Source organism: Haemaphysalis longicornis, unplaced genomic scaffold (assembly GCF_048455015.1).
Source record: "Haemaphysalis longicornis isolate Haplotype H1 unplaced genomic scaffold, Haemaphysalis longicornis Haplotype H1 scaffold_2, whole genome shotgun sequence".
NCBI lineage: Eukaryota > Metazoa > Arthropoda > Arachnida > Ixodida > Ixodidae > Haemaphysalis > Haemaphysalis longicornis.
Window position 1 is genome coordinate 124,756,645 of NW_027526295.1, and position 27,191 is coordinate 124,783,835.

At 48.1% G+C, this 27,191-nt stretch overlaps 1 protein-coding gene across 4 annotated transcripts in view; it reads left to right on the forward strand.

Annotated features, from left to right (window-relative positions):
* The window catches only part of Ubr3 (Ubr3 ubiquitin ligase), a 167,232-nt gene that overhangs the window by 59,054 nt on the left and 80,987 nt on the right, over positions 1-27,191 (forward strand). For all 4 annotated transcript variants that reach the window (XM_077698229.1, XM_077698228.1, XM_077698227.1 and 1 more), the window contains exons 7-13: positions 1,087-1,220; positions 5,340-5,432; positions 9,778-9,933; positions 16,358-16,679; positions 20,316-20,461; positions 21,791-21,957; positions 26,358-26,508. In XM_077698229.1, the coding sequence (XP_077554355.1) occupies positions 1,087-1,220; positions 5,340-5,432; positions 9,778-9,933; positions 16,358-16,679; positions 20,316-20,461; positions 21,791-21,957; positions 26,358-26,508 (1,169 nt within the window). The remainder of the gene's footprint in view (positions 1-1,086; positions 1,221-5,339; positions 5,433-9,777; positions 9,934-16,357; positions 16,680-20,315; positions 20,462-21,790; positions 21,958-26,357; positions 26,509-27,191) is intronic.

Below are 27,191 nucleotides of genomic sequence, written 5' to 3' on the forward strand. Positions count from 1 at the left end.
GGGGCATTGGATTGGATTCGATTGGCTTGGCTTGGATTGGATTTGGATTGGATTGGATTAAAGTGGATTGTGTTGGATTGTGTTGCGTCATAGCCGCGCCACGTTGCGTCATAGCCGCGGCAGGGGGTTCACGGCACGTTTCACGCGATGGGAGAATCAACCTAACAGAAACAACAACGGAACCCCCTATGCGTCGCATCTACACAGGGGTTCCCGCGAGGGGAGGTGGGAGTAATTTTTTGATCTACAGTGTTCTCGATGTAATTCGATGGTTCCAGGAACACCCGCGCCTAAAGATAAATGCCCGCAAAGCGGACGCCGCGGCATTCGATTCGCCGACACTCTCCTGCGCGTGCCACTTTGTTGACTGCTGCTTCGCCGCGTGTTTATTTTTTTTTTTTAGTTGTTAGGGGAGCACAAGTTCTCTCCAATAAGCTTGTTTTTCCTTCGAAGCAAGTGCGTCATCTTTGGCTTCCTGACAATAGGTTGCGCTGTTCAAAAATGCACACCAACTTCTTTGCGGATTGTGTTGGCCGTTTAGTCTTTTGAGCTGGAGTACTTACTGATAATGCTTAGCTCTTCATGCTCCAGGCCCCACTAAGCAACTGGCCACTCACTGCGTTACAAATGGTGCTGTTATTTCTAGGCTATGAACATACCTATGGATCCTGATGTGCGGAGTGATGCCATTGTTGGCACAAGCCCACCCCACTACTCGAAGGTATCACTTGGATGCATCGAAGACATTCAGATGAAGGCTGACGCGTCGGTGGAAGGGGTAGGAAAAACATGTCAACGACGAGTGTAAATCGTTCACGTAACACACCCAACCTTCACGCAGCACCCTGTAACTTCAGTAATTGTGACGAGGGTGCATCCCCTTGTGGTAAAGCTGTCACTGAGTGAGAAAGAAAAACGCGGCGATTACCCTTTGCTCGAGAAAGCCTGTCAGGTATGCAAAATGGGAAAATGACCTGTCTCACTGGGCAAGCCTGTGATCGTAGGCAAGGAAGCCGGAAGGGTTAGCGTCGGTTAGCGCCCAGTCTCGGCCGTGGTCGCTGATTGTGTGTTTTCCCTTCTGTGCAGGGATGAACGTGAACCAGCGAGAGCTCACGCAGCACATCGAGTTTGAGCCCAACACATACTACGCAGCCTTCTCGGCCGAGCTCGAGGCCTCTGCCACGCCCCTGTGGGCACTCATCTCGCACCTCCGCGATGAGGTGAGGCCCCCATTTCTGTTGACGGACCGATGGCGGACGGTGGCGGCCCTCGCTTGGCGCAGCCAGTAGTGGGCGGAGCATGCGCGTCCGTCGGCTGCTAAAAAAAACGTGACGTACTGTCGAGCTGCGCCAATGGCTGTGCATGCCTCATAACGCAAGTGCCTTGACCGGTGTCTCTAGGTTATCTTGTTTAGAGCTGGTCAGCTCATAGCGTCCACAGTGCTTTGAGGCACGAGGAAAGAGCGAAAGCTGCAGGCCTTATAGATGGCCGATTTTTGAGAACTTTCCCGTGTTTTTTTTGTTTTTTTTTTGTTTTGTGGGAGTTCGATTCGCGGTCGCTGCGGCCATTTTTCTGATGGAGGGGAAGAGTAAAAACGCCTGTGTGTATACTTTATGTTAAAGGTTCCCAGTAGTCAAAATTAATCCGGAGCCCTCCACTAGGCGCACCTCATCACCTGCGTTGCGTCGGCACGCTAAAATGTACAATCAATCAATCAAATTTTTGCGGGAGCGTGTTCCCTGGATAATAGCCTGCATAAAATCGCAGCCTTCGGAACCCTGTTTAGGGCTCCTTTGATGTCCGGTTTCAGAATTCGAAATGGCCGCCAGAGTTGACTGTGACCTCATTGGTGCGATCGCAAACTACTCCTTGCTGCATGAGAAAATTTATGGCCTCCAGTGGGCACGCTCGTCGAAAGCGCGATTTGAATGAAGCTTGCCAAGTAGACAGAAATGAGCAGAATGTGCAACAGTAGCAGTGCATTAGTACAGTGGAATCTCGATGATACGATTCTGGGTGATACAAATATCAGCATGTTACGAATTTCCGGGAAGCCCTGGCGAAGTTGCATTGCTTGTAATGGGCAAAATTTCAGCTATTACGAACGGTCCTGCGCGGCCTGGCGGATGATACGTACGAGCGCTCTCTCCCCTCTTTATCACTCTTTCTCCAGGGGCAGCCAGGCTTTTGTTTTCTGCTTGGAAAAACATGGCGCGCACGCCACAGGCGCTCTGACGCCGCCGCAGAACCATCCGCACGCTGCGCACAGCGCAACTGGCGGCGTCAAAATGGCGGCGGCGGCCACTTAGTGGTGCTGGGTGCTCAAGTGACCGATTCTAACTGCTCTTTAAAATGCTGCTCAAGGCACACACGACAAAGTTTCTTGTGCAGTAAAGGAGCTGATAATGTGAGCGAAAACGGTACTATAAAACATCATCTGCCCTGCTAGTGAAAGCGACCATGAAATATCTGCCAGGGTGGTATAAGCCTAAACATCTCCGGTGGAGCCAGCCGGCTGTCTCAACTCTCGAGCGCTTCGAAACTGCCACCATGAGGAGCGCACCTCCCCCATTGGTGCAAATCATCAGGCTCTACCCACTCCCACTACCGCGCGTCGCGCCTCATTTTCTGACCGAGGTAGAAGCTGCAGCGGGCGCGAAATCGTCGATGCAGGCGTAAAAATTGGGGATGGGCGAATATTCGGTATTGTCTAATATTTGATCGAATAGCTCTCTATTCGTTATTCGCTTCGATCCGAATGCAGGTATTCGATATTTTCGAATTATTCGATGCTCCCGAATAGGCAGCTAAAAGCCAAGCTTTTCGGTCAAGCTTTCCGAGAGTTACCCCAGGCTTGGCTCAAGACCCACCAACGCGGACATTTCTATTATCAGTGCCGGCACTGCCGAGTTGCTGCCTTGCCTAGAGGTTCGACGAAGCTCTCGGCCGCCAGCACACATTAGGTTAAAAAAAAAGGCGGCACTGAAACGACACCGCTCCGAACATAGCGGCACCAAGCCAGCAGACTTGTACAGGCCGCCATTTTGAATAGGCATGCCGCCATTTTGAATAGGCTCGCTCAGTGCGGCAGTACGCCTATGGGTACGCCGCACTAAGCGAGCCTATTCAAAATGGCGGCCAGCCACTTGCGCTTTGCTTGGCTACGGCCGAGGATACTAGTGGCTACAATACTTCTTTTTTTAGCGGAGCTCCTAGGCGGCGCTTAAACTTGTGAATGAGTAGAGTTCCCGTATATAGCTCCCGCAGGGAGCTAAGAGTCGCGCGACCCTTTTCCACGCGCCGCCGTGATTGCGACACTCCGGTTATCCACGCCGCGCAGAGAAGCTCCCACTACGGCTGCGCCGCAGCCGCCGACGTGGGCGGCACCACGCCCCGCCCAGGAACAGCAGCAGCAGAAGCGTGAGGCGCCGCCGACCGAAGCGCCCCCACCGCGCGTCGGCCGCCGTCGGAAGCGTGGCGGCGAGGCTCCTTCACCCGCGACGGGCGGCTTTCCCGCAGCAATCCGGATAACAAAGATGGCGGTCGGTTGCGCAACTCTTAGCTCCCTGCGGGAGCTATATACAGGAACTCTATGAATGAGCAGCAGGCGGAAACTGCTGCACCTAGAGCATGTGGCGCAACAGGCATTTCTTCATGAAAACTTGTGAATACAGCAAAGGAAAGCTGTGTGTAAGATTTTGCAATAAATGTTCAACTGGTAATAGTTTTGCACAATGCTGTGCCTACGTGAGTTCTAATTATTAGAAAAAATTGTGTACATTAGTCAGGTCACAAGTTGCTCATTTGTCTTTGTGATTTGCAATGTGTACTATTCGAACTATTCGATTCGAAATTATTCGACCAAATCACTATTCGCCTCGAATTCGCTTCGAACCTCAAAATCTATATTCGCCCATCCCTAGTAAAAATATCATTGCGCAACACCGACGCGCACGAATCGCGAGCTGCAAAAATGCGCCATGTGGTTCACGTCTTGACTGGTACAGCTTGTAGTAAGCTTGGGCACTGCAAGTGAGGAGATGAGTCCGAAGTTTTACATGCTCCAGAAAGGAATCTTTTACGACATAGAGGTTAAAAAAAAGGGCAGAAAAACATTGCGGATTTCGTCATGCGAAAGAAAGAAAAGAAACAAACGAAAACTTCCTTTTTGGTGCTCAATTGTTTGGTCTGTGTTGGTTCATAGGAATTTAGGATGATACGAATATTTTTTGCGGTCCTGCGAGATCCATATCATCAAGATTCTACTGTTTGCGCCAACATCTCGCTTTTGCTGAGCCAGGCAGATTTGGAAATTACTCCACTATTCGAAAAATTGAATAGTGGGTATTTAATTCATGATTCGGACTATTTGCAGGGGTACTATTGGATTCATATTTGAGTATTCAGGGATCAGGAGGCCTTTTCTTGTACCCTCTTCTCAATTGTTTTAATTGGGTGCCTCTTGTCCGCCACTTCAGCTGCGTCGGCACTCGAGTATCCAAGGGAGAGTTCAGTTCTCTGATTTCCTGGGCAGCTATGAGGGCTGGAATGCATGCAAGGGCCGCTGTGGTGGTACCATACTTTCTTGCGTATAACCTGCTCCTGCACATAACCACCATGTTGTGCCTAGATTGGTTTAATAAACGTTTTGTAGAGCGCATGCCAGGCAAAAGAGAGACAGCGCCAGACGTCTTGCTGCAACGGAAGCCCAATTTATTCTGTGCGTGTGGCCTGGCCTCTTCCGAGACCAGCATGGGTGAAAATGATGATGGTAAAGTGCAGGCGATAACGATGATGCATGTTGCAGTGATGATGATTCTGCTGCTACAGTTTTTTGCAAAAAGAGAATGAGAATATTTATATCCTCAGACCCATCCAAAATGTTACAAGGAAGGGGGAGGGGGGCGAAACAGTGCAGTTTTGCGTGCAGGTATATATGAATTCCGCGGTTTAAATGGAATTGAAACGCTGCATTTTGGTAACCTCGGTAGGGGAAGTCGAAATTTTGGGATTCCTTGCGAAGTTGACATTTTTTTTGTTTGTAAGTTGTTTGAAACTTCAAGTAGATGTAGCACTGTCCAGAATTTTATTCAGTGGTCAATGTTATTTTGCAATTTGAAGCTACATATTTGATTTGAATGTGAAATTTTAACATTCACACCATTCTAAAGAACAAGCACCAAAGTAACTACATTCTTTCGTGGTTAGTGCACAAGTTAAGAAAAAGGTTGCTCATGGCATCTCTTTTACTTTTTTCTTTTTTTCGTGCTGGTGAGTGAGAGAGTGCGGAAGCTGATGTTGTTTCCTCCTCCCCCTCACTCTGTCCCTCCGTGTTGCAGGAGACGCTGCCTCTGTCCAAGAATGTCCTGGAGCACTGCCTCGAGGCACTGGAGGATTTCTTCGACAGCATCGGCTTCTCACACACTGATGCCGTGAGTGTTCTCGGAGTGCTTTCGGTGTCTTTGACAATGAGCTGTTGTAGAGCAAGAGCGGAGCAAAGCCAGTTGTGGTGCAGGGGTATGTATATATTTGTATCCCTCTTACGCGATAGTTCCGACAGCCTTATCAGCAGCAGAGTAACCAGGTTAGTAAATAGATTTGTAAATCTAAATGGACCCATAGCTGTGGTCATTGGCTGCCACCATCACATTGTGGCAGCATTTCAGAAGCTGGTCTTCGTGCTGGTTTGTTGGCCCGGGCCTCCCCTTGCGGTTAATCCTTTTTTTGCTGAGAGGATTTTGAACTACCTTATTTTCGTGCGTATAACCCACCCCTGCCGCTGGATATAACTTGCACCCCCACTTTCCGTCGATGAATAAAAAAATATCCCCGCGTGGTGCCCGCATATTTTATACATAAAAGAATGGACCAAAGCTACTACTCAAGCAACATGACACATTTGTTTATGCAAAAGAACTTACCTAGCTGACCACGTAACTAGATGACTTGCCGCATAGATTTTTCCAGGTAGGAATATTGTTGAGCTGTGTCTTCAAAGTAAGCACTGTCAATGGGATAACCGTGGCTTAGTCGCTATTACTGCTGTTGGGGCATCATGGCCCAATGCGCATTGAGGTGAAGCTCGCCAAACGAAATACCTCACATATAATCCGCACCTCTTCACCCGCATAATTTTCGCATTTTTGGGGCAGGTTATATGGGCGAAAATACGGTATCCGACGGACAAAATATCGAATGGGTGAGTCATTGCGTATTCATACCTGAAAAAAATGTGGACAGGGAAAGTGCTGTCCTCCTCCTCCTCTTTCTGTCCCCGTTTTTGTGCGCTGGTTTCTTCAGATATGAATCAGGCAAACCGTTGATAAGGAACGCTGAACACCATTTGTTAGCTAGGGTACAAAGTTTTGTGTTTTGAGTGTTGTTTTCTCCCATGGAAAACTTTTTAAGGGGGGACGCGGCTTTCAACTTCGGAAAAATGACCAAAACATCGTTTTTTTGAAACCCACATATTCGGCTTCTATGTTTCCTATTCTGTGCGTCTGCAAAGTTTTTAGGCTGAAAAGCGTCGCAAAGTGGCATAAAAAAATACTTTTGTCAGGCGCGGTGACAAACTATCAGCGCAAAAGGGCGAAAAAACGGCAATTTTCGGAGCGCTCTATCTCCGCAACGGTGCCACCGGGCGCGGCCATTTTGATATGGTTAGATCGGCCGAGCGATCGTCTTTCCGGTTCTGCTCGTCTCTTTTATCTTCGTTCATTCACAAACGCACAAACGGCAGAAAAGAAACGACGCACAAACGAAGCTAGAAATAGATGCTGAAGCGCTATTGGTCCCCAGTCGGGGCACAGAACAACGACCCTCCTGATTGGATGTTGCGGGCGCAACGCAAGATGGCGGCCGCCTGAGCTGCGTAGCGAGCGGGTTGAGTTCATTTTCGCCGCTGCGCTCGGCCGAGTTTCTGTTCAATCTGTGGTATTCAACACGGACGTTATCGCGATGGGAATGCCAGAGATAACGAGCCGGATTACGGGAAGTTGTGTGGCTCGAAAGGCGGAGGTCATCGAACGCTTCGTGGTGCGCGTGACTCTACCGTCGCCAGACCCCGGAGGGTGACGCGGTGTGCGCGCTTGCGATAGCGGTTCGTGAAGTGAACTTTTAGTCGGATTTGCGAGCGTTACACGCTTAGTTATTGCTGTGTTTTGACTCTGGGCTCGCTAGCCTTGAGAAAGAAACGGTCGACGCGTCAAATGCTGCGGCGCGCACGGCATAGCCGACGCGCATTGGAGCATCACATGACTGGGCAACCGGTTACGATTGAACGCCAGTAGTTGTAATTAATGCCTGCGACGTTAGATTTAATCTTAAAAGTGACCTGACCAGCCATATCAGGTATAATCAAAGTTCGATATGTCGCGGTAAGCGTGCGCTGCGATGCGCGCGAGCTATATCGCCTTTCTTGCGCAACGTTTCCCGTGCACTTGTAATGTAATTTTCATGCAAACAGGTTTGAGTTAGTAATATAGGAATAAAAATATGCTCTCTGCGTTAAAAATGTACGTTACTGTGGCAGCATTTAACAGTGATTTTTTTAGGGAAATTATTGATACCATTGCTCAGGGCATACTGGCTGTGCTGCGAGAAATATCGGATGCCTTGAATGTCAAAAGTAGTAAAAAAATATGCTCTTGCATTGAAGTTGGGAGTTATGCAGAATACTCTACCAAGCTTCAAAGTAGCTCATTTTCATCTTTATGGAATGCAAACTTTTGGCACTGAACACCTGCACATGAGTACTAAGTTGCTGTGCCAGGCAAGATAAAACATAAAAAAAGCCAAAAATGTTCAAATTTAAGTAAAAAAAATGCTTAACTTGTTGCCATGGTGACAACACTGCAAAAGAAGGTTGTCCAGTGCGATACAGCCAACCAACTAAACTACTTTGCATTGAAAGCCCATTGAAACCCATCTCCCCTCCGTTTGGTTTGCAAAGGGGGGTATGTACTCTTCACGGAGGAGCTGAAAATGATGTTTTCTGGAAAGAGAAAGGCTGTAAAAGGCACTCCAATTTCAAGGCAAGGCCTTCCAGAAGCCCCATGTTCAAAAGGACATGAAAGGCTACAACCGTGACGACTTCTGATATGTGAAACCCATGTTGCAACTTCGGAAGCCGTTTTCTCAAAACAGTTTTTTTTGCCACCTGTGTCGCTTGTACCAGGGATTTCTTCATGACCGCTGGGTCTATTTTGATTCCGTTTCTTGCATTACATTCCTTGATGAACTGTTCAGGTCGTGACACTTTTGGTTTTCCAGATTTGTTTTTTTGTGATTTTTTATTCAAATAATCATTCACAGTTGACATGCCTGTTGCACATTAACCTCTAAAAAAATGAAAACCAAAAAACATTGTGTTGTAAAAAAAAAATTCTAAAACTGTCACGACCTCGTCCATTCATTTGGGAATGCAAAGCACTTCGAACAAGTTTTCTATCGTGTTTTATAAGCCGCTCAAGCTCGGTACAAGCGGAACAAAAAGAAAATTTCATACATAAAAAAGTTTTCAAAATATTACTTTGAAATTTTTATAGTGTTATCACAGAAGCATTTCCAGTTGCTGTGCCAATTTTCACCAAAATCCACAAAGAAATAAAAAAGTTGATTTTGAAAGCCACGTCCCCCCTTAATTTCTTGCTCTCTGCAGCAGTTTGTGCCTTTGGTTAAGGAACATTAGGAGGAAAAAAAATAAGTAATCGGAGCTTACTAGCTGCAAGAACCGTCAAAGGAAATGTGTACAAAACCCCTCTTAAAGGTGCTGTGAAGACAAAATACAAGTTGGGTTTATTAGAAAGACTGCTTAGTCCCTATAGCAATGATACGAAAATCATCGCAATCTTCGAACAAATAACGGAGATATGAAAGAAAACGTGTGAAGCAGTCTCGACCCCCTAGCCAATTTGCCGCAACTTTTATATGACGTCACGGAACCTTGTTTGTGCGATGACACCTGTCGCGACGACACATGACTGGACGTCTGTAATGGGGCCTCTAGTTCCATTTGACTGCATCACTTGATTGTCAACGTTCAGTTAAGGCACTGAAAATTATGTCATATTGTTGACCCGTATGACGTCATTCTCGCTCATAACGCGTCACTGCGGTGCAAAATTTGAATGTTTTTAAATACTTGTTTTTTTTTTTCGTTAAAAAACCATCTTTTGGGGCTCTAATGGAGCTGAATGAGATACTGAATCCTAGTTCTTTCAAATTAAACGAAGTTGTATTTTCTTTTCATGGCTCCTTTAAGCCATGAAAAAATGCCTTCGGAGGGCAGCGATATTCCAGCAGTGAAGATTTTCAGTGGCTGAACATGACTCGAGAGCACCTGCTTTTTTGCCCAAAAAAAGAGCCTCAACTTTTCTTCCTTGAAATCAGTGTGTGAACAGAATGACTGCAGTTTGCAGGCTGTACAGTAAAACCTCGCTGCAAGAGACACTGTTACAAGAGACACTTGGTTATAAGAGACATTTGGATGAAAACGGGGTGGTTGGTCTTCCTATGTTCGCCATGTTAGCAACATTGCATACAAGAGACTTTGGTTACAAGAGACACGTTTCCGGGGTCCCTTGAGTGTCTCTTGAAACGGAGTTTTTACTGTAGCAAGATTGCTGTCTAGCCTTGCAATTGTTTACACGGGTTCAAATGAGGGATAACTTTCTAGGCACTGTCGCGAATGCAGGTTCCGTCCTCGAGTGTGGCCGACCGATCAGTCACACCCTTTTCCAAACCTTTTCCCCCTTGTGGTGCAATGCAACGATGCAGCCGGACCCGTACCAGGTGTCGTTCCACCTGCCGCTGCACCGCTACTTTGCGGTGTTCCTGTGCCAGGCGGTGACGCGCCAGGGGGCCACCCTGGTGGAGCTGCTGCCGGACCGGGATGTGCTGCAGGCCCTCATGGCCCACCCACTGCAGGCCCTGGTGGGTGGACGCCTGCTTTTCCCTGTTCTCCCCGCTTGCCTTGCCTGTCAGGGCCGTGGACAAGGCTTCTCCGATTCGGGAGTGATCTGTCGAGAGGTCTTGAAGCAGGCGACACTTCAAATATTTTGGTACAGTGTAAACTTGTTACAACAGACCGTGACAGCGATTACGGTTTTAGTCTGGTCTAAAAGAACTGTGAACAGTCTAAATGCTGTTACAACAGGCTTTGGACGGAATGTGGATGAAGCCTGTTACAACAAGGGTTGGGACTTTTCACTCTACACCCTCCAAATCGTGGCATCGATTTCCTGCAAGCACTAGGCAATTATGGTATACAGAGCGACCTTGCGAGATTAGTGTAGCCTGGGGGTGACTACCCATCCTGAGAAGAGCTTTATTAACATCATGGACGCAAAATGAGTGCTCAAAGAGGGGACATTCAATTGTATGACGAAGACCTTTGCTATTCCCCCTTCCCTTCACTTACCATTCCCCCATGCACAGCCCCCGGCCCCCCCTTTCCTCCGATAAAGGTTTGAATCAATCAATCAACTGTTAAAAACGAAACAAACAATAAAAGTGCGCAGATCATTTCTCAAGATTCATTTACATTTGGAACAGGTTGGTATTTTAAGGCCAATAAACGTTAAGGATGACTTGGGTTTTTTAGTGGTTTCGTCTTCTTGTGACTCTATGCAACATGTCAGAAAATCCTCTGCACGAGCGTTCTTACATTTGCTGTGCTCCTGTTGTACGGCACCCCCACCATCTTTTCATTCACTCATAATGTTATTACAGTTAAACCTCGATATAACGAAGTCGTACTTGGGGCCGCAAATTTCGTTAAATCGAGAATTTCGTAAAATCGAGGTTTCGATTTTACAGTTCATTTAACCAGTTATTGGGGTTTTAACACTTTGGCCCTCGCTAGGCAACAACTGCTATGTAGTTACCTCTCCAATTAAAGCGAAATTTGTACTAAAACTGGCCGCGAAAATTGTGTGAATTAAGAGTTTCAACACTTGGGCAATGGAATTCGGATAGCCGACGGTAGTTCATGTGTCATCGTAAAACCGGTGCTTTTTCCGCAACGCCTCATTAAATATGATAGCAGACTAGGTTTCCACTTTTTCTTTTTTCATTTCGGTCACTACTAAATGCCGCTGTTAGTCAATTGAACCCGCGTCCATGTCCCGTGAACTTCACCCCGCCGAGGTGCTCGTTCGAAGTTACGCCTCTTTTCGTCCATTCAGTGGTAGGCTTAGGCGCGGCGGGCCAATAGCGAAAGGCTGCTATGAAACTTTCGAAAGACTTTTTTCATGTACAAGGGCTCCGCAGTATGGGCGCGTGATTCAACCACAACACTCGAGATAAAACCATGATTGCGAGTTGAGCGGAGTACACGCGGACCGCTTCACTGTGTGGAGCAGCGCTTACGTGATCCGGAAAGCGGAAAGCTTACATTAAAAATCTTCCGGCCAAATTCGATTAAGCAATTACTTTTATGCCCACTGAGCCCTTACGAAACTGATTTCTCCGCACCGCAGCTGTCTAATGAACGCTGGTGAAACGAAGATGACCACGTTCAAAGAGAGCAATTTATTGCCACCAGCACTCGATGTTCAAGCCGTAGTGAAGAAGTCCGTAAGCAGTGCTTGGCGTTTCTGGACCAGGGCGGGCTTTACGTGACGCTCGTATGCTGACAGCGCTAACAAGGTCTTAAACATTCGTGTGCACCTGCGTGCCTCCGCAGAACATCGATGGCATCCATCACACTTCGGTGGCTGTCAGTTTCACCGAGCTTCCTCAGGCTCTTGTTCGGAACACTTTTCTTTCTCTTGGAGTGCTCATGCTGCTTACAAGACTCACCTAACGATGCACGAACAAAATATTAATTTGGTTATCAGCGAGCACAACCTAGCGCAGCAGCACCGTGAGCAATGACGCGTAGAAAAAAAAAAGCTTGAAGTAGGCTTCGGTAGCCTAAGCATAGAGGGCGCTGGCGTAGGCAACGATGGAGACGTCAAAATAGTGGCTGCACTATTAAACCGTCTATGACCGCTAGCGGTTTGTGCAGCTTCGTTCTTCGCTTTTAATTGTTGTTAACCGTAGATTTCACCGCTTTTCTTTCATTTTAGCCTTCAAGAGTCAATTTGAGTACTGAATTTTTTCAATGTAGGGCCTGAGAGGCAAAATAAAACGTGCCTCGACCGGAATTTCGTTCTTCCTTTCTTGCCGTGACTTCGTTAAATCGAAAGCGCCGCACAAAATTACTTCGTAAAATCGAGACAAAAATACATGCATTTAGCAAAATTTTGTTAGAAAACTTGAAAAAATTCGTTATATCGCGAATTTCGTTAAATCGAGGTTCGTTATATCGAGGTTCAACTGTACTACCCTTTCACTCCTGCAACCTACACTGGTGTTTCTGTTGTCTCCAGATGAATACAAGCAAAGTGCTTGCAAAAGTCTTGCTGCTGAGCTTAGAGATTTAGCCATCTACACTGTATGGGGACTTGCATATTTTTGTCTCAACTATGGTAACTTTCACATATAAACATCTGGCCTGTTGCACTAGTATTGCTAAATTTTCAGGGGACATGCTCCTCGAAACAACTTTTTTTTAATAATGAAGTTAGGAGGCTGAAATTTTCACAGCTTGTAATGATTCAGCTCCTCTGGTCATGTATACAATCAGATTTCGAATAGCTGCTCCGGATAAAATGTTACGCAGCATGACTTGCAGAAAAACTGCATGACTTGCATGACTTGCAATTGCATGACTTGCATGGCTTTTTTGTGCACACTTTCTTTTATAGTAAAAATTTTTCCTGAAACTTTTCAAATAGCCTCGATGATTCCTTACGAACTGCAGAGTGCCGAAATCTACCTGAAAAAGCCTTATATTCATTTTCCTCACCACGAAAAAAAAAATGACTGGTAGTGTGCCTTTTCTTGTTCTGTATATTTTTGTTTTATGACCATCAGAAATATCTAAGGACAAAATTGCATAATTAACAAGATTTCAGCACTCTACATGTTATAATGAACATCTGTGCAAAATTTCATCGTGATACGCCAACTTTAAGTGGGAAAATAAGTGTGCACAAACTCACAAAATGGACAAAAACAACAAACTGAGAAAAACGCAATGTAAAGTTTATTTCTTTGGCAGGTTCAGAAATTCTTGCTCAAACAACATGAAACTTGGTGAGGATATAGTCTGAAATGTCCACACTGAGGTACTAAAACTAGAACGCTCCTGCTGCATAAGTTGCACCCTCACGGTTCTTGCGGATGGAGTCATCGGTACAGGCCCGTTTCACCAGGCTGTGGCGATGGGACCCAGCCTCAGCAGTCAGCCTGGCAGACATCTGCCTGATCCTCTGCTGGTCACTTCACTGCTTAGTTTAACCAGTTCTTCTGAAAGTAAGATTCCCAGTTCTTGGAGAACTTGCTCAATATACTAGTGTGGCCCCTGTTGAACCACAACACTGTGAGAGCAGTGGCCGTCTCCACTGCAGTGAACTGCAGGTTGTACGATACCGTCCTGTGCAAGATGCGCAGTGCTGCTTCTGTCTCCATGGCATGGGACGAGTAGTCGACATTTTTTTCACACACAGGGGCATGAAAGGCTTGCCACACTTCCTCCTCTTGCCAATCAAGCTTTTGGGGGTCGCTGCAATCTTGACAGTAGTTTGACAGCACCTCAAAATCTAGGCAAAGACCAGTGTCGAGAGAAATGGCAGTGCCAACACAGTTGTGGCTTTTGTGTCCTCGTTTCTGCCAAGTACCATCAAACATCGCACTGACGTCAGTGTGACCAGTTTGCAACGCAGTTACTTGCCTTGCTTCAGCATGGTTGTCAGAGACGACTTTTGTGGCCGCGGCATCTTTCTTGGCAATGTTGTGGAACGTCTTTTGGTGCAGTGGTTTTGGTAGACCAAGAATGGCACAAAACCTGCACAGCTGATCGTGTCCGATGCCAACCGCACGTGAAGCGAGTACCGCTTTCACATTGATGGCGAAACTATCACAAGGACTTCCCCTGCAGAGTTCCGGGTTGCAGCCTCCGCGGCCGATGGCGGCAGTGTGCTGCGAAGAGTAGATAGAAGAAACCACTCCTGCAGGGCACTCCACGTTTTTGCAATTGAGTTCCAGTACCGATGCGAGGCCCTTCCGCTTGTTTGTGACCTCAGTTAAGACGAGTTCGTACTTCCCGCACATCGCGTAGACGGTGCCGCTCTCAAGGTCACTCAGACTGTCGACTTCGGAGATAACTGCACTTGCACCACTTTCGTTGCCGACTGTCTCTCCGCCTTGGAAGGCTGAAACTTCTTCTCCGATGCGCTTACAAAGCTGATAGTGTCACTGATAAAACCAGCCTCGCCTGATTGAGCCGCGCTCGCAATGCTTGAAGGTGCGTCGCCGTTAGGCCTCGCCGTGCCGGTCGTGCCGGCGTTGGCTGTAATCGTTGCAATGCCGCGCCGCTTCCGCCTTCCCTTGTATGTGTGAAGTCCGGGACTTGCGGTGATGAAAGTCATGCTTCTTCTCACCGTTCATGATTAACAACACACGATAAGGAAATAGAAATGATAGCGTGAAGTAGCGAACGGAACGACGGCAGGGATGGCGGCTCACAAGCGGCGAGAGCCAATGGCAGTCCCAATTTCGCGTCACGTGATTTAAATACCCAGTGGGAGCTCTCAAAACAAGCGGGAAGAAAATTTTTTTTTTTTTTTTTTACGCGGAGATACGAAGCTGGCGAGCAGTTTGATTGAGAAAAGAAGGCTTTGTCTACCTCTCTCAAGTGACTGAAATGGCGGCCAGCCGCGCTGCCGTGCAGCAAAAACTCCCAAAGATGGCCGAAATTCGGCTTGATTGCGTGATTTCTAGGCTCACCGCGAGTCATTCAGACACGGTTTTCACTAAGTTCTCGTTCGTATTTCGTTTTCATTTTTTTTTCATGAAAGAGGGATAGTCAAAGATGATAATGCCAGTGAAAACAAAAAAACGGCATATTTCGAAAAAATGGCCATTTTTCGACCAGCGTGTCCCCTTAAATCCCATCTCGACTTCCAGGACACCACACTTACACATACTGCAAGTTTGGTTTAAATTACGGCCACTGGAGGGCCTCAGCACCACCGCTGCTTTGCTTATTATGCTTCGTAGGTCATTCGAGTGAGCGTGTGCTTACATCGTAACATTTTCCTCTCTGCTTTCTGAGTACTGGCGACACTTTTCTGGGCTTCTGTTAGAGCTCTGGCATGATGAGTCCTGGTAAGTGAAAAGTGCTTTCATTTGAAGGTAAGGTGCAGATTATACAAGCTCTTAAAGACCAGTGGTGAAAAAAAGAAGGATGCTGCAGAACGCTTCTCAATTCCTCAGAGCTCGCTGTCAACGATACTGAAAGGCAATAGACACTCTACTCGCCTCGCTGCAGAGTGGCAAGAGTGGTCAGCGCAAGCGACTGATGCTGGAAGTCTGTGAAACTATGAAAACAGGGACAAGGCAGTTTTCAAGTGGTTTACGTCCACCGAGGCACAGAATTTTCCTTCCCCACGTATGTGGTGCTGTCCTCCAATAGGAGGTGAAGTGTTTCACCTACATGATGGGCCACAACGATTTTCGGGCAAGCAGTGGCTGGCCGCACAGGTTCAAGGCTTGACGTGAGTGGCTGAAAAGTTGTCAACGGGGAGTTGTCATGAGCTGATGCGTCTCAATAGGCTGTGTGGATTGAGAGAGAAATGTTGGGAATGTTGGAGTGCTGATGCGCCTGTGGATACTTTTAACAGTGACGAAACTGGACTCTCTTATCAGGTGCTGTCAAATCGCGCACTGCTTATGAAAGGGGACCGATGCCATGGCGGCAAGCAGAGCAAGCTCTGCATTTCACTTCTGTATGTGTGAATACGGATACGAGTGACAAGAGGGCACCATTTGTAAATGGAAAAAGTAGAAATCTGACTTTGCCAACTTTGGGGAGCTGAACATGGCCGACACACAAACAGTAAGGCGTGGATGACAAGGGACATTGGCGGCTGACACAGACGCCGGCCGCCGTGTGTCCCTTGTGTTGGACAATTGTTTAGCGCACCGCGTCAAAGACAATGTACGCACTGATGTGGAGCTGAAGTTCTCGCCACCTGACTTCGCGTCGCTCATTATCCGGTTTGATCAGAGTATTAGTAACAGTCAAAAGTGTGCGTGTTGTAGGCAGGTTCTCAGCAAGCTTTTGTGGGGCGTTCATTTTGAAAGTGAATATTTCTCAGGGGCTTCCGAGGTAATGGAAATGGCCTTGGAGGCCCCTGAAACAAACGGCGCCCGTCTTGTTGCTGCAGTTTTCCCTGCTGTTACAATGCCTGGTTTTGGGAGGGAAGACAACCTTTTAACGGGCCTCTCCTCCCGTCTTGTCGTGCAGGTGGCCTTCCACGAGATCCTGTGCGGCCTGTGGACGCGCAACGGGCTGCAGATCAAGGGCCAGGCCATGACGTACATCCAGTGCCACTTCTGCAACTCCATGGTGGACGCCGACCTGTTCCTGCTGCAGCTGTGCGCCACCCGGCTGGACCCGGACTGGTTCCTGACCACCGTCTTCGAGCGGTTCCACGTGCTCGAGTGGCTGTCCCTGTCGGAGGAGCGCCGGGCCGCCAACTCGTTCCTGGAGCCCGAGAAGGTGCTGCCCATGCTCGAGGCCTGCCTCACCTTCCTCGCCATGCTGTTCAGCGTCCGCACCAACCTCGGTGCGTCTGTGTGTGCTTTTTTCTCTTTTTTTTCTCCCCTCTTTTTGCCTGTGGGAAGGTGTGTGTCGTTGGGAACGAAGGGCAGGATTATGGGAAATGCCCCCTTTGCTTTCCCTCGAAGCTTTAAAGGCCAACTGCGCTCAAATTTCATCTCAACCAAATTTACTTTTATTGTACAGTATGTACAGAGGGCAACACCCTTGTCTATAACACAGGTTTCGTACTTATAGCCTTATCTTGCCTCGGCCGAAAAACATTTGGAGAAAACTATGGTGTCATTCTGAAGTCTTGACCATATACCGTATATACTCGTGTAAGGGCCGCACTTTTTTTTCGAAATTTTTGCTTGGTGCGGCCCTTACACGAATCAGGCCGATGAGAGCTCACCCAAAGTCTGTACTGTTTCCTCAACAGTAGCGGAGTACAAGAGAGTCAGAAATGACATGCCAGGAATGTTTTTATACAATTCCATCTCGCTATCGCTCTCCTCGTTCTCGGAAGAGCTCACCTCGGCGTCGGCGTCCTCCCAGAGACGATCATCTTCAGTACTGTTCATGCAGTTCGAAATTCCAGTCACCTTGAAGCTTTTCGCGACTACTTCAAACGACACGGCACTCCACGCGCTCAAAATCCACTCACACACTTGCTGGAGCGATGCCCGCTTCAGCCGTCCTGTAGGGGTTTTCTCATGATGGCCTCCAGCCATCCATTCCGAGTAGCATCGGCGAAATTCCGCTTTGAACGGACGGTTGACGCAGACATCGAGTGGCTGCAGCACACTCGTCAGTCCTCCAGGAATAACGGCCAAGTCCGTACGAGTCGTGGCGAGTCGGTTCTTGACGCGGTCCGTCAAGTGGCCCCGGAAACTATCCAGAACAAGGAGGGCTTTCCGTTGTAACAGGCCTCCAGGTCTGTTTGCCCAGACGGTCTTGATCCAGGCGGCGACGAATTCCTCGCACATCCAACCCTTTTCCTGGGCTCGTACGATGATTCCCTGAGGAAACTTCTCTTTTGGGAGAGTTTTTCTCTTAAATACGACGTACGGCGGAAGTTTTCTGCCGTCTGCCGTAATGCATAGCATCACAGTGCATCTTCGACGTTCTGCGCCGGTCGTGCGCACAGACACACTTTTCGCGCCTTTCAAGTCCACTGTGGTGCTTTCTGGTGCGTCGAACCACACAGGAGTCTGGTCCGCATTCCCAATTTGGGAGAGGTCGTACTGATGCTCCCTCCTCAGACCATTCACAAAGCGATGGAACTTAATCACATGGCTTGCGTATTCGCTTGGAAGCTTTTGAAAAAGCATCGTATGGCGGCGGAGAGAGAGCTGGTTACGGTTCATAAACCGCGTAACCCACCCCCGACTTGCTTTGAATTGTGCCTGGGGTATTTCCATGTGGCGAGCGATGTTCAGGGCTTTCACGCGTATCATGTAAGTTGATACGGCGTAGCCGTTCCTTCGAGTGTCGACGACATATTTGAGAAGTTCGCCTTCGAGTTCCGGGTATTTGCACTTCTTGCCGCGAAACGCCTTTTGGCTCCTGTTGGTAGCGGCGAGGGCATCTTTCTGTTTTATCCAGTAACGCGCGTGCTTCTCATCCACGTCAAACTTGTGTCCAGCTTTCCGCTTGCCGTGCTCCTCCGCATATTCAATCACTTGCAGTTTAAATGCTGCGGTGAACGATCTCAAACGCCTGCCCATCGTCCCTCACCTGCGCTGGCTCAAACAGGACTCACTACTACAGACGACACCGATCAGAAGAAACAACACAACACTAACGATGCGCCACACCATCGGCTACACAAAGGAATAATGGCGCCGCGCCGCCGTCCATTGTCGGCGGAAGCGGAAAAGCTGGCAGCGCCATCTAGCCGCAATTGAACTAACTACATCTTTGTGGCGGGACTTTTCGAATTTTTTTTTTAAATTTCCCCTTCCAAAGTAAGGGTGCACCCTTTACACGAGGGCGGCCCTTACACGAGTATATACGGTATTTTGACCTCAACGTTTTTTGGAACAAGTTTGAGTCCGCAGTTTTGAGAGGTAACCAGTTCAAGTTGAACTCAGTGTTATAGACAAGGGTGTTGCGCACTGTACTACCAAACCCACTGGGACATGACTGGTGGCCCCGTGAAAGGCATTGTTAATTGGTTATAAGCGTTTAAAACAGCTCCGTCGCAGGCAACGCTGCACCTGCCAGTAGATCACGCGAACGGCCATGAAGCAGATGTGACATTGCGGCCGGCCCTACACTTTTTCCTACTGCCAGCCAGTGGTCGAGCCCCGCTGGGTGCACTGCTCATAGGGTTGCAGTGAAGGCGGAGCGTTTCTTGTGCGCAGGTTTGCTCCGTCCGGCCAACCGCGTGCGGCCGCTTACTCGCCGACTGGGCTGGCTGGAACGTCACTTCAGCTTGGCCTTCCCTTCTCGATTTCAGTTTCAAAATCTCTGATTTTTCATAATTGTTTGCGGCGCGAACACGCGTATTTCAGCCGTCATATTTTGTATCCTGCGGTCCTTTTAGGAAGACTATACGGAAATAAGGTTTTTAAGAGGTTGAAATTTTGAGTGCAGTTGGCTTTTAAAATGATGGGAGGGCCTCCCCATCGTATAGAGCTGCATTTGTGTACAAAAGCATGCAATTCGCAATGCATTTTGTTACTGATGTTCTATGCAGAATCAGAAATTTGATATCCACTTGCCTATGATGACACATGAGGAGTCATTTACACATGCATGTGCATGCAAAAACACGTTAATACATATTGAAAACACGTTAATACATATTAATATGTATTGAATAATAATACATATTGAAGTTGCATTCAGAGCATTGAAAAGAATAGAAAGCAACTAAGGATCTTGCTCCGATTGTTTTGAGTGTATTTGGGGATTTTCTATATGTGAGTTCGTTAAATTTAGGTTTAACCGAGTGTCAATGTGTATTTATTTGCATTTTTGAGCATCGAAATACCCTTAAGAAATTGCAAGTTTTCGAGCATTCCTAGTCGATTCAGGACTAAATTGATTGCCATATTATTCGCTTTGATGTTCGAAAGCTTTCAATATTCCCATATGCCTAAAATGTGTGTTGTTGTTTCTGGGAACATTTTTACTTGTTGTACTAGATTTCACGCTGCTCTCGGAACATTGTCCAGAACATACGTTTCTTGCATTTCTCGACAGCATAGATGCCTTCTAACAGCCCTGACTGTGATGGTGTTGATACAGTTGTCCTCGGGGGCTAATTTAATGCAACTGGCAAGGGGCTGTGCAAATGTGTTGAGTTTGACTATTCATCATTACCAAATGCGCGAAAGAGTCAAAGAATTGTGTTCATCTAGATGTTGAGTATGGAATAGATCACAATAATTGCTAATCAGCTGTTCGAAATGGTAGACTATGAAGCCTCCGTATTAGTAAAGAAATGCCACAGCAAAGAAAGCAAGCATGAAATTGCTTTGGAGTGGGAGTTTTGAGTGGAAAACTTGGTAAAAGGAATTGAAGAAGCCATTGCATTGTTATCTGAGTAACCTACTGGCGATAGTGAAACAGGGGGGGAGGAGTGTAACAGAGTGAGGTCTCTTTGAGGAACGGCAGTTCTGTTGCCCTGTTCCCCACCATGTGAACGGTGCAGGCATGAGTGAGGCGGAGGTGACTCGGCAGGAGATGGTGAGCCTGCTGTGCATGGGGGACCGCACCCACTCGCAGCTCATGGACCTGCTGCCCGAGAAGTGCGGCACCAGTGCGCACAGCCGAGACTTCGAGGCCCACCTCCAGGAGGTACTCCTCCACGGGTCTTTGCCCGCTGCACTCTGGTTGGCTGGGGGAAGCAGCCTTAGCTTTTAGCGGCAGATAATGAGCTGAAGTTCTTCTAACTGGTTGTACTGTTGGTGGTCAAGCTTTCACCTTAGGAATGATTTCTGGGCCCTGAATGCTCTCGACTCAACTGTGTCCATGCAGCAACCACTTGTTGAATGTGAACACAAAGTGCTCTAAGGACAAAGAATGTTGCGCGGCTTGGTAGGGGGCGTACTGTTCTGTAATGATGCAGTGGGCTTGAATGGGTAATGTTTGCAGCCCTGGCTACATCCTCTAAGCGGAGGAGGCTGGCAATAGGACGCAGTCGCACTGCTTTGCACCGATGTGACGCCAAGATGGGGCAGAACATCATTGTTGTGTAGTGGTGGCCAGCAGCATCATTCGAAGACGGCGTTACTGTATTTACTCGAATCTAACACGCCCTCGATTGTAACGTGCATCCGTTTTTCACGGTCCGAAGAAGAAGAAAAACGCTATGTCCTCGATTGTAACGTGCACTAGACTTTCAATATTTAATATAAAAATGCAGCTTCTTCTCACTTGGAACAAGCAAGGTTTATTTCAAAGGTGGCACGAAATGAAATGTCCCGGTTATTGCTAGCAAGACGGTCACCACGACGACGGTCCGAAACAGCACCGCCCCAGCAGCTCCGTTGTTACGGGTCTCTGAGCCGCTCGCTGCTGCTGCACGTACTCGGCCAGCGGGTCTTCAATTTGGGGATATCGCCCCCTCTTTGGTCCGCTGAAACCTTTCTGTGTCGCCTTGCTTGTGAAAATTTTCTCTTTCTGTTTGCACCAGTCCTGCACGGAACACTGAACGCACGTGACGCGGCCCAATTTCCATCGCTTTCCACGCACAAGATTACTTTCTTCTTAAACGCAGCATCGTGGTGAACCCACCGTGTCTTCGCAATGGGAAATTCCATGGTGGGAAGAACAGAGGAACGCAAGAAAAGACTACGCAGACAACAAAGGCAAACATGCGCCGACTAGGAAGCGCTGGCTATGCGTTCAGTAGCCAAACGGCCATCTGAAAACGTCGATGGCGATACGGCGCCACAGTTTTCAGTCATACTTGAATGTAACACGCATGTGATTTTGGGACCTATTTTTCTGGGGAAAAGGTCCACGTTAAATTCTAGTAAATATGGTAATTGCAAACAAGATCAGAAGCACTATCCCTATATCACTTGAGGATATGGGGCACAGAGATGCATATAAATAGGCGCGGGTGTTCCTCAAGTCTTCCACTGTGCCTACTGCTCTTCTTTTTCTTCTCCCCCATCGCAGGTGGCGGTGTACAAGCAGCCCAACTTTGAGGCCGGCGGCAACCTGCTGCAGGGCATGTATGTGCCCAAGGGGTCTGTGTGGGAGCAGGAGTACGACCCTGTGCACGTGCTGCTACGCGCCGTGCACCGCAAGGACTACCAGGCCTCCATGGACCGATACACCCACTTGTGAGTCCCTCCCCCCCCCCCCCCCCCTCTCTCTCTCTCTCTCTCTCTCTCTCTTGCATCTTGGTTATTGCCACATGGAAATACCCTCTCCCTGAGGACCAGTTGTGATGGCAGATTTGAGGGATTATTGGTACAGTGTAGACCGCTTATAACGTATGCCGCGGGAGCCGCAAAAATCCATACTATAAACAGTACCGCGCTATAACCAAACCATGCGCGAATCCAACCACATTGCAACCTAACTCTCAAGTCATTCTATATTTATCATCACTCAAACGCACAGGCACTTAAAGGAGCCATGAAGAGAAAATGCAAGTTGGTTTTATTCGAAAGATTTCGTGTTTTATAGTGCCCCCAGTGCTTGTCCGGATACAAACGGTGCTTTATTCACTGAGAAATTAAACAATTTAGGTTAAAATTTCGATTTTCCCGCTCAATCGTGCCTTTTCGTGGTCCCAAGTGACATCACGGGAACCGACCGCTCTGCAGCCTAGAGTACCTTCATTCACGCATCCGCCGTACAGGGTAGAGACATGTAACGCTGGCGCCGCCATGTTCGGTTGCTCGCTCGCCGCCGAAGCAAGTCATTGTGTCAAAACCGCGCTAAAATTATCGCCGCAACGCGGTTTACTGAAGAAGTTTGAATCATATTGTCTGTTTCGCGTTGCTAGGTCTCGTGGGAAACGAAAAGAATAACGCGTTGAGCCCGTTGGCCCAATTGCGGCGGCACGAGACCGTTCAAAGGTTGTCTCCACCCTGTAGCGGTGTTGGTTTGTTCCCACGTTGTTTTACGTTCCGTAACCTAGATGGCGCCACCATACCGTGGCAAGCGTTTGGTTTGTTTTTGCCCGCATTTAAACCTGGCTTGTTTTTGTTCTGGGAGAAAATATTCGTTCCCTGAAACAGTGCTCGCTCGACAAATGCTTGCTTGCGTCAATCGGCCAGTGTCGTCTGAGACAACCCCAAGCCCCATAGTGCTGTGCAGCTAAACCAAAGCATGCTGTGCGCAGTACGAACATCAGAACGCATCAGTACTTCTATGTTTACATGTGCTTTTGTAACTTCCACTGTTTGTCCCATCATTCCTATTGCTTTGTAAAGAATGTGCCCTAAATTTAAGCGCAAATCGCTCGTTCGTCTAGTTTGTAAGCTCTACCTAATTTGCGTCTGCTTCTGCCAGCCTCCGCCAATCGCAGAGCTTAGCCCATGTGACATCACAGGTTCTGTTGCGGGAAATGAGCTGGTGGGTCGCATGACCATTCCCGTTTTTCCTAATTATGTAGCTTATTTGAGCGAAGTTTACGTTAAAAGTGGTGTCAGTATGATTCTAACGAGGCAATCTTTTGAATGAACCAAACTTGTGATATCTCTTCATGGCTCCTTTAAAAACAAAGGCACGGCATGTAATTCGTTTTTCTTTTTTTTTTTTCCCATCAGCCGTTGCTGCACGGTTTATTGCAAGCGCGGTCTTACAAACGGCGAGCGCGGCTTTAACTTCCGTCGTGTTTGTGTTTTGAAGGACCATAGCAGCGTTTTTAGCGTCTATGAACAGATGGGGCGGGACGTGATGGGAGTGCCAGCGGGATTTGTTTTAGCCCATTTTGTCTTCACGATGCCCAAGGCTGCTGCTTAACAGCGCAATGTACTGCTGGTGGGAATCTTCGGCTTCGCGCGGCTCGCTTGTTCGGTTGTACAACGTTCTAAAGCGTGAACTGCATGGAGTGATTTCTTCTCGCGAAAATGTGCAGTGCGCGCCGCAGGCGCGGCGACATCGGCACGAATACAACTGGCGTGTGCGGCATGGTAAGAGGCGGCAACATGGTGTCGGCACTGGCCATGAAGTGGTGGAGGCAGCTCTAGTTCTAACTGCTCGCTGAAATGCTGCACCAGGCGCAAGCGAAGATGCTCACGCATGAAAAATGCTGATAATCTGTGCGAAAAGTGAAATATAAACTGCCATCCACGTTGCTTGTGAAAGCGCCCATCAAAAAATACCGCGCTGGTAAGCCTAAACATCTCTGGCGCGGCCAGCTGGCTGCTCAGAGAGCTTCGAATCTCCCACCATCCAATCTCCCGCCATTGGTGCGAGTCGCCAGGCTCTTCCCACTGCCACGCATGGAAGCCATCCCGAGCGCGGCATCTTTGACACAAGCGTTAGAAGAAACGCACGCGCAACGCCGAAGTGCACGAATTGTGAGCAAAAACGGGCCCTGCCGTACACGCAATTTGCCGCGCGCGGACGGGGTGGGGGGTCGCTATCTTCCGAAGTGCATCAAGCAAGGACAGTTGTGGTTATCACATATGCGCGAACCAAAGGGGGCCTATTTTTTTCTTGTGTGTTGTGTGTCGTGTGTCGAAGTTACAGAAGAGCAAGAGGTGCACGCTGCATCAGGTGGCTGATTTTATCCTTTCTGTTTTTCTTTTGCTACCCTAAAACGATGCCTCAGCTGCGCTGGTTGATCAGCAGACCCGCGCCAGAAAACTGCACTATAAACGGTATCGTGCTTCGACCAACCGCATTTTAAGCGGTACGCTTATGCATTGAGTTCTATAAGAGGCAAACTGGTGGTCACAAAAACCCGCGTTATATCCAGTCCCGCACTATAAGCGGTTACGTTATAAATGGTCTACACTGTTAACTTTCCTTCCGTGATGAAAAGGACATTTTGGGCCTTGTTCATTCAACCACCGCCAACATTTTCTCATTAGAGCTCCAATTTGGGCTGGTGGATATTTGAATTTGTTGTAATGTGTGTAGGTTCCATTCTACATAATGCTCCAGGGGCGGTATTCTCGTAACTGTCTCTTTTGAAAACGTCCCTTTTGCGTCCCTTCCTCGTGACGTACTTCCGGTGAAGCAGTGAGCATTGGCAGTAGGTTTGCCGTGCTTGCGTTACATCACTTCCGGTTGTTTGCTTTTAGCCAATCAGGGCTTGCCAAAAGGGACACTTTTGAAAGGGACACAAAAGGAACAAAACTCTAGAATACCGCCCCAGATCTGTTGGTGAAGCGTTTTGCCAACCTTGCCCTTGTTTATTTCTCTAGTTGGGTTGGTTGAAGGATGGTGACAAACTGGCCGGTCTGGCTCAATGTTAGGCTATGGCAAGCCCTCCTCGAGACCATGCCCCATGGGACAGACCCATCAACCCTGCCGAGATCTTAGTGTAAGAGCACTTGCCGAGCGATTTTCTGGTGTCACAGACCGTCCGCTATCAGCCGTGTTCATTAAGCATCCACGTAAGGACATCAAGGCAGGAGCCAGCGAGCATCTTCTTGACATTAGAATGAGGCACAGCAACTCTGGAGTATTGTGGAAAGGAGGATGCGTGCTGGTAGGCTTGGCTTGCCGATGGTGATATTGTGCCAAAAAAAGAAAAAAAAACATTCTGTGATGTCAGCAAGTGCTGAGCATGCATAGTAAAGTTGTTTCTTCTTCAGTGTTTGCACACTGTGCGGCAGACACGGTCATCAGCTGTGCCTGGAATTAATGCCATCGCACCCAAGTGTCTGTCCAAGCGGAACTGATGCCAGTGCCAACATTGCGTCGCCTATCTTATCCTAAGAGGCGTAAATTTATGCTAGGCTTCTTAAAACCAATAAAAGGTCTAGATTATGAACGGAAAATAACGTGTCGATGTTGCATGTTCCGCAGAGGCTTCTAAAACCACGCGGTTTAAATAGTCGTAACCGCTTGAAACTCGTGAACCGCTGGCGCTTGTCATACATCTCCCCGTTGTTTAGCACAAAGAAAACTGCGGGCACGTTTGAGGTAAAATATACGTAATTAACCGGCAGCGCCCGTGTTCCATTTAGTTAGGAACGCTCATTGGGTTCGTCTTTACGATAGTAAGTTAAAAAAGTGGCAGTGCAACGCCGGAACATGTGCGAGAAAAAGCAAGCACAAAAAGAACACAACTCCCGCTGGTGCAGTTTCAGGCAGGGGGCGCGCGAGCACTTTGGAGGCGGGAAATTTGAATTGCATTGGGTGGTAGCAATGAGCGGATAACGGCGCTGCAGCCCATTATGGCGAATCACTGCTCCACACTTCCGACAGCTTTCACGTTTAGCATACCTGCCAACTCTTCCGAATTTTCCGTAAAATGTACGAATTTCGACCCGTTTTACGATTTTACGAATCTTGCCCGAAATTTTACGGATTTTCGAAAAAAAAAAAGAAACATCTATTAAAACGACACTGTGGTGCCTTGCGCCGCCACGAGAGGGCAATACGTGCTCTTGTTATCATCAGCAAAAGCTGCGACTTCTGTTGTATTTTTAGTGTCAGCTAAGAATCCATATCCAGACAAAGCGTCGGGCCGGTTAGTGGAATGGCCTTAATTCTGAACAGCCCTGCAAGGTGGTTCTGATCCTCTCCATCTTTCCTTCCCCCCGGTGTGCAGCATGCGCCAGTCAGGCAAACTGAAGGGGAGTGCGGCGACCCCGTGGCCCCCGTTCCGGATGCCGCGCAACGTGCACCCTGAGCTGGTGGACCCTCGCAAGCTGCTGCAGTGCAAGACCATGCAGGCCGCCTTCTTCGTCATCCTCTACAAGGTAGGAGGGGGAGGAAGGGGCCACCTGTACCGCTGAATGGGCACCCGTACCATGCGGTACTGGTATGGTACAAGTACGAATCATATGACAAGTGCGGCATCAACAGGGGATAATACAGTACCAGTACTGTACTGGTATGGGTCATTCATTACCAGTATGGTAGTTGTCATTAAAATTCAGAAAAATGCTTAAAAACCGTTCAGCGAGAGGTTGTCACAAAGTGATAATCCTTTTCGACGGGTGGCATTTGTCATGTGTACACGTCAGGTACCCGTTGCATACCCACAGTATGGTATGAGTACAATATCAGACTTCGGGTATATGGTATCGTAATGGTAGGTACAGCAGCGCTACAAGTATTGTACTTGTATGGGTACTATACCTGTACATCATACAAAGGTACGGTACAGATACCCATTGCCCATGCATGTGCCTGTAGGGTCGCTCTACTGGTATTGGGTGCCGTACCTGTACATTATGCAGTGGAATCTCGATGATACGATTCTGGGTGATACGAATTTCGGGATGATACGAATTTCTGATAAGTCCTGGCGAAATCGCATTGTTTGCAATGGGAAAAATTTCGGCTCTTACAAACGGACTTGCGCGGCCCGGCACGAACGATCCGGCAAGGTGCCCGACTGCCAAGCCAACAAGCCAGGTTGACGTACGGGCTTTCTCTC